The sequence below is a fragment of the Phoxinus phoxinus genome (assembly GCF_949152265.1).
Source record: "Phoxinus phoxinus genome assembly, chromosome: 17".
Lineage (NCBI taxonomy): Eukaryota > Metazoa > Chordata > Actinopteri > Cypriniformes > Leuciscidae > Phoxinus > Phoxinus phoxinus.
The window spans coordinates 14540462-14547829 of record NC_136892.1 but is presented as its reverse complement, the minus strand read 5'-3'; the positions used below and the strand labels follow the sequence as shown (position 1 = coordinate 14547829).

The window sequence follows — 7368 nt, the reverse complement described above, 5'->3', positions numbered from 1 at the left end:
CATATCATATGTTCCTTTTATCAAACATTCTTGTCTTCAACTTGTCATTTACATGAACTAATACAATTTAGCAAAGAAACACAAGGTACAGTTGAGGACTCATTATCATATAGTGCAATTCACACAAAAACACAAAGGTGAAATACCTGTTGGCTATAACAAAAGTATACTTCCACATCAAACAAAGCAGCTGGACTTGTGAAGAGCGAGGATCTGTTTTATTTCAGGATCATTGTTTCTGTGAAATATTTAAATGCTAAACATTTAAAGAATGTGGTCCAATTTCCTTCTGGAGTTTGGGATATAGTCGTTGCTTTAATGAAAGACGGTCTGCCTCCATCGTTTGTCATGCTGGAAGGGCCATAGGCTGTCCTTTATGGCGGTCTTGAAAGGAGTGGACTCCACACTCAGGCCGAGGAGCTCCAGGCGTGAGCACTCTAACTGGGCGTTTTGTGGCCTCTGAGCCCCTGCTCCAGCAGGCTGCTCTGTCAACTACACACACACGCACACAGGTTAATGATAAAAACAGATTATCACATTAAACAACTAAACAGATCATTCATACTGAACAAAAAGATTGGAGTCAAGGAGTGGAGTCATATTTTTCACTATATGTACATTCCCACATATAGCTATAATATGCATGTTGCATGCAAGACAAGAGTGTATACAGACAGTACCAGGGTCGGAAACTAACTTTTCTATTAAGGGGCAATATTTGCCTCCTGCCCTGGGAAATGCCATCTTTACATTATCAAATTAGTAGCACATCATAGGCTACACAGACAAACCAAGCTAAGAGGCGTTTATTAATCAGTTTATCGCTTTTTACACATTAATTAAAACTTCACATTGGTTATAGCATGAAAAACAAAACGGTTATTCAAATTGGGATTAAATTATGTACAGAACTTGAGCAAAGAACGTCTCCCATCACTGACACTTTTCCATCATTTTCACATCTTACTTTAATCGCGACAGCCGATCATTTTTTGTAAAATTATTATTATACAGGGGTATTTTGGTCCTCTTTATCATTAATTTTGGGGGGCATTTTATGAATTTTTGCCCTAAGCCTCTGTTCATTTCCGACCCTGGACTGTACACTGTAGGAAGGATAGAATATGTGATGATGGTATCTTTTCAGCACACAACTTTTTTCTTCTTTGTACTCACTGGTATTAGATGACTGCTAGGCAAGTTGAAAGCGTCTGCTATTGCACAGGCAATCTCATATTTGGTCATCTGCTCTTTGGCAGAGTAATGGAAGATTCCACGCAATGATGGATCCTGAGGGCAACAGGAAAATGTTGAAGATAAATCAATGGTTAAGTTGATTCTGGACTGGAACGTGCATTGTGCATGCATTCTCTCCATGTGGACACCAACGTGACTTTTAGTTCAATCCAGCCCTTGACCTAAACTGAGCTTGACACCCCTGGGGCTCACCTGAAGGGCTCGCTCGGCCATGTTCCGACAGACACGTGCCACATCTTTAGTGAAGGTGGGGAAGCGTTGCTGACAATGTTCTATGGTGCAGCTCTCGGCACCCTCCTGAACTCGGTCCCACAAAACGGTCACTGCGCTCTCTTCAACCTTCTCCACCTCTCCAAAGAGAATGGGCACTCGCAGTATAGCTGCCCCTGCTCAGAGCAAATACAGACAGAGAACTGTTTTTAAAGGGAACAAACATGTTATGCTCTCCTAATATTATTGTGGCAGGGCTCTCACGTCTCAATCTAGCTTAAATGTATTTTTATTTTGTAATGAAGAAAAAACTAGCAGATCCTTTCATATGTGTTTGAAAAACAGAACATACCTGGGCAATGTCTGAGAATCTCCCTCTCACCCTCTAGCTTGGACTTCCCATACAAATTCAAAGGATTGGGGGCATCGTTTTCTCCATAGGGAGGATTACGTCCATCAAAAACGTAATCTGTGCTGATGTATATGAGGAAGATGCTACCTGTGGGAAGGGATTATGGAGAACTTTAACAAGAAGTTTTGCATTTATAATAACCATATCTAACAGTTCTGTCAGGACCACTATCAATTGACAATTAGCATACAGAATCTCCTGAGAGCTCGACTAGCATGATCTGCCAGAACTGACGCTACGCTCGATGTGTGTCACTTTACTGACCTGCTTCTTTGGCCAGAGTAGTGCATGCATGCACATTCAGGTTCATGGCTGCTTCAGTATGACGCTCCACCACGTCTGGCCTCCTCTCAGCAGCACAGTGCACAATGACGTGAGGCTGACATTCACAAAATGGAGAAAAACACTTTTGACACATCACGCATGTACTGTATAATGTGTTGGTGGAAAGAGAGTAGCAGTGGGTGATCTTACTAGGGTTAGGGCAATAATGTGATAGAGCGTCAGTTACCTGAAAGCCCTGAATGACCCCTCGCACTGCGTCTTCATCTAAGAGATTACACTTCAGGAAACATGGCCGGGCACGGTTGTAGCCGCATCCCAAAGAATCCCAGTCATTGTTCCTAAACTCTTTATAAACAGCACGGCCCAGTAGCCCTGTTGCACCAGTCACAAGCACACGCCGGTACGGTGTGTAGACATCATCCTAAATTGAATAGCATACACACGCATAGCAGAGGTGTATGGTTGATGTAGGATGCAAGTATTTTTCAGAGCTTTTGCTCATCTGCAATACGCCTTTAAAATGTTTCCTGTCAGATGTTAAAATGACTTAAAGATTTAGAATGTAGGCTATGTAAAACTGTTGTAAAAGAAAACAGATGAACAGATGAAGCACATAGACCTATGTGAAACGTTTCCATAATTATTCATAATTTGAAGAATGTCAATACATGGGGAAACATTTTATAAAACAAAAGATCGTTGTGTCTATTAGATGTTTTTATAATAGTTATACACATACTGAGTAGAACGATATCATGTCCGAGATTTGATCGACACAACTGAAAACTAATGAGAGCCGCCCATCACCGAATCTGAACACGCCCCTACAACTTCATTGGCAGATGATATACATTCGTCGTGTAATGACAACTGATGGGAAAAGCCAGTGTCGATAAGTAATTGGTGTGTTTTTTTTGCTGTGCCACTAAGTCTGACCATTCTCAAAACAGCAAAACAAACGAAGACAGGTAAGATATTACACTATTCTTGAGAAGTTTATCTGAATTAGCTATCGTCGTCGTGTTGATGAACTAACGTGAACTGTTACTAAAGTTAGTTAAGTGGCGTACGATCAATACAATTTACCTCAAATGTTGTCCGTGAACGTCGCTTGTTTTATTATGAGGTAAATTGTTCTTTATATTTTGATTTTTTAAAGATGTCATGTTGTTAATTATTTTGTTAAATGACTATTTAGTCTAACGTTAGGCCTACTTTTTCAGTCCAATTAAGAGGATTTAAGATCCAATTTAGAACTGAAAGGAATGATGTCTTATATTAGGCTATGATTGTTGTAGTACACATATTCTGCACTGAGTTTATGGTAATACAGAGGATGGTGACACTTGGAAATTGCCTTTAAAAATACATCGCTGTGAAACTAGCATCGCTTTCAGCCTCGTGCGTGACGACACTTAAACATAACGTTAAGTTAAAGTAAAAGGCCACAACCTTTTTTAATAGGCTACCATTTTTGCATTTGTAAGTTAGCCTGTATGATGAGTAAACGTTTGTTTCAAACAGCCTCACAAGCTGAAACTAATGTTCTCGATGCTGTTGTGCAGTCGATGCTGAGGAGCTCAGGTGTCTATCAGTCGCTATTAGCGCCACCCTCAGGAGATTTAGTGTAACTAAATGGCGTTTTGGATGTTTTGGATGTTTTGGCGTTTTGGTTGGAGAAAGTTATCTCGTTCCAGTATGTTCACACAGTCCATTTCTGTTAACGTTATTGCCATACATATTTTTATTTATGGCATTAAAAGTTCTTTAAATTACATTGATTTTACAGACTTCAGGTTGTAACGTTACAGATTAAATGAGTTTTCCGTTGTTTTATGCTCTCAGGCACGTTGTAGTTCAACTTTAAATCTGACTTGCATCTAGAAGAGGAAACTGGTTAATGGGATTAACCAACCGAGGCTTTAAATGCAGACAACACATCATTGTCGCGCCGCGTTTTTAATATACCAATGAAAAACATCCCAATAAGCACTGTATGTCTAATTTCTTAGGAAGGCACTCGTATGCCTTCTAGTTTAAAGTGCTGCCACATTATAAAATAATTCAAACATCATATGCATTCTGTCACAACTGAAACTAAACTACGCGATAACAATTGGATGATTTGGATTTCTTTTTAAGTATTAAAATTACCACAGAACAGATCTCCCTGGATTATAAAGCAGTCATTTGATATAAAGTTACTTTGGCTTGTATACCATGAAGGCTTTCTTAAATGGTCAACAGTCTTACCTGAACAACCTCAACGTGCCCGGGTTTGAAATGTATATTAAGCTCTTTATTTCTGAAACTCATTTCAGTGTGGGTACAGTTATCATATCCTGGAGGAGAGACCTCTATTTGTAATGCGCCACTCAATCCTTAACCTCTTGGAACGGTTGGATCGTGCTGTCAAATTAGGCCCGCATTCGATATGATCTATAGAACATACGCACGTAACGCTGACGTGTGTTTGTGTTCTACAGATTAGTGAATCTAAACCTATCCGTGGAGTGTAAACAGCGGCTTTTGAACCATACAAAGACAAGTGTTCTAGCGCATCATAGCTGCGCAGTTTTTATGCGGCTGAGTTTCGCGTCAGCTGTTTTGTCTGCCAGTATCTATCTATATATAATATATCAGAATATTCACATGTGAATGTTTAATATGAATAACAAAATACTGAAACACTCTTTAGGCGTAAAACTTTAAAATAGACTAATGGCAAAATTGACTAAACCTAAGCCATCGATACTAAGCTAATGGCCATTAAACGTTTCCAAACAGCTTGAACTTGCTCAGATTTGGTTTTCTTTCTGGAACGTGGATTTCTATCAAATACAATTCAGTTAAATAAACATTTGAGCAAATAATTATTAATATGACTTGTTTTATTAGCTCCGTACAGAGATGCGGTTTACATCTCTAAAGAGCATATACGTTACTTACTAAGGCTACTTAAAATCACATACATGCCATTTAAATGCATCTGAAATTTACCTGATCATCCCCGTAGTTAAAACCAGGCATATTTGGAGTATATGCAGTAGTGTGAAGCCTTCAGCATCTATCTGAAAATGTCATTTCAAGTCGTTTTTCTGCAGCCACGGTGTCGATTTCAGAATAAAAGTCTGTCCATGTTTGTAAAAAAGTCCTATCTATGAATGTATTTTCTTGCGTGTTTTATTTGTCTATTGATTATAACGAGAAAACAACAGTTGGGTAATTAGAAATCCTGATTTGTTGTGTGTGTTTTTTGCTGTTGTTCGTGTATTTAACTGGACGTTTGAATGTGAGTGGTTTTATGAAAGAAAATAGTTGTTTCCGCCCGGTTTCGAACCGGGGACCTTTCGCGTGTTAGGCGAACGTGATAACCACTACACTACGGAAACCTTGTGCTATGACTTCTGGGTAATTTTTTTGTAACGCTGTGTCTGTCTTTACAGTATATTAAGTCTATAAAACGTATATTATCCAAAGCGTAGCACACAAGAAAATAACGATCATCAATTATAATTTTTCGGTCTAATACAATACTGTTTTGAATAATTATGTTTACATCTTGGTAAGTGGTGTTACATATCTGCTGTGATCTGCATTTTCTTGATTCTTGTTCCTTCTAGTCATGTGTAATTTTTTTTAATTATTCACTCAAAACTTGATTGTTGTTTGTCTTCCTTCCTTCTATATCCCTTAGTCCACCATCTGATTTCAATTGCTGACAATTGTGTGTTGGGTGCTCATTTTATAATAATAATATTTTACATGTTTAATTTGCCTCAATTGATATAGTACTTTTAAATATACTATTTTAAAGATGTTTGAATGTGAGTGGTTTTATGAAAGAAAATAGTTGTTTCCGCCCGGTTTCGAACCGGGGACCTTTCGCGTGTGAGGCGAACGTGATAACCACTACACTACGGAAACTACATGTGCACATAGGAATGCATATGGGGTCATGTTCATGATTGATAATAATCAATCAATTTATTAAACATAATGGAGTAAACCATTTATTTAACTGCATTGGTGTAAAGTCTAGTTTGATGTATGTTGGTTTTTCAAATGCACGTTATGCCAGGCAGACAATAACTATCATATTTGTACGATAATTTTGACCTCTGTACGATGTATGATCAATAACGAAAAAAAACACACAATTTACTATAATTTCAGAATTTTATGACACTTCAAATTATGGTAGTTGTAAACATAGGGCTTCTATACTCATTGATCTAGCTGTAAATCCTACGTCTACCGTCATGATTGTGAGAAATACGTGGTATTACTGTCACAGTCTTCGTCTGTCTTAGTCTGCACTACACTTCCCAGAATCCCTTGTGTCTCCACACCTGAACTCACTCCCTCAATTATCCACCCGTTCAGCGTCATCATCTGTGTCACCTGTCTTCACCTGTGTTTCCTTGTCTGTTTCCCGCCACCTATCTGTTACCATGGACACTGATCACTTCCTCACAGCTGCCTGTCATTTGTGTTCATCATCACTGTGTATTTGAGTTCCTGGCTGTTATCTGTTCAGTGTCCGGTATTGTTTGTGTTTGTGTATTATGTTGCACGCTGTTACACTCTGTTACACCTGCTATTGGAATAAACCTCGTTTACACTCCTATCCACGTTCGTCTGCTTGCTTCATCTGCCTAGTCGTGACAGAATACCGGACCAACAAATATGGATTTCCCCGCTGTCCGCCTCCTATGTATGGACCAGGAGGATCAATCGTTGGAGGACCACACCCAGAGTTTTCTGGAGACCGCGTATCTCACCCATTACCCAGACAGCTGCCTCAGCACATTCTACCGGGTGAGTCTGAATGGCTCGTGCAAAGAGCAGTTGTCTGGAGAAGGCCCGTTGGATGATTTCGCCGCCTTTGTGGAATGGGTGCTGGTGAGTTGCAATTCTTCCTTTACGGTATTCTCCGGAGAAGAGGATCTCACCAGTACCCTTCCAGGGGAACTTCCCGTCCAGCCTGCACCGCTGGTTCCGTCCAGCCCAGCGCTTCCTGCACCGCTGGTTCCGTCCAGCCCAGAGCTTCCTGCACCGCTGGTCCCGTCCAGCCCAGAGCTTCCTGCACCGCTGGTCCCGTCCAGCCCAGAGCTTCCTGCACCGCTGGTCCCGTCCAGCCCAGAGCTTCCTGCACCGCTGGTCCCGTCCAGCCCAGAGCTTCCTGCACCGCTGGTCCCGTC

General features: G+C 40.3%; 1 protein-coding gene across 4 annotated transcripts; it reads right to left on the bottom strand.

The window, feature by feature from the left end:
- mat2b (methionine adenosyltransferase 2 non-catalytic beta subunit methionine) lies at positions 1–5577 on the bottom strand. 4 transcript variants are annotated; one of them, XM_079584933.1, is made up of 7 exons: positions 5165–5577; positions 2391–2585; positions 2144–2258; positions 1820–1966; positions 1450–1643; positions 1177–1290; positions 1–492 (listed from the first exon to the last, which is right to left on the bottom strand). In XM_079584933.1, the coding sequence occupies exons 1-7, from the start codon at positions 5192–5194 to the stop codon at positions 316–318; spliced, it is 972 nt and encodes a 323-aa protein (XP_079441059.1). In that variant the 5' UTR covers positions 5195–5577; the 3' UTR covers positions 1–315. The 4 variants fall into 4 exon arrangements, with proteins under 4 accessions (XP_079441059.1, XP_079441058.1, XP_079441057.1 ...); XM_079584932.1 differs by having other exon boundaries at positions 1450–1646; positions 5165–5309; XM_079584931.1 differs by having other exon boundaries at positions 4418–5170.
- Positions 5578–7368: the final 1791 nt, after the last annotated feature.

Bases quoted from the DNA above. Each gene is read 5' to 3' on its own strand.
- mat2b (XM_079584930.1), bottom strand. From the start codon at position 4,480: ATGAGTTTCAGAAATAAAGAGCTTAATATACATTTCAAACCCGGGCAC. The intron at 1,967-2,143 runs GTCAGTAAAGTG...CCCTTCCCACAG, and splicing joins TACTCTGGCCAAAGAAGCAG to GTAGCATCTTCCTCATATAC. The intron at 1,647-1,819 runs GTATGTTCTGTT...ATTTGCTCTGAG, and splicing joins GATTCTCAGACATTGCCCAG to CAGGGGCAGCTATACTGCGA.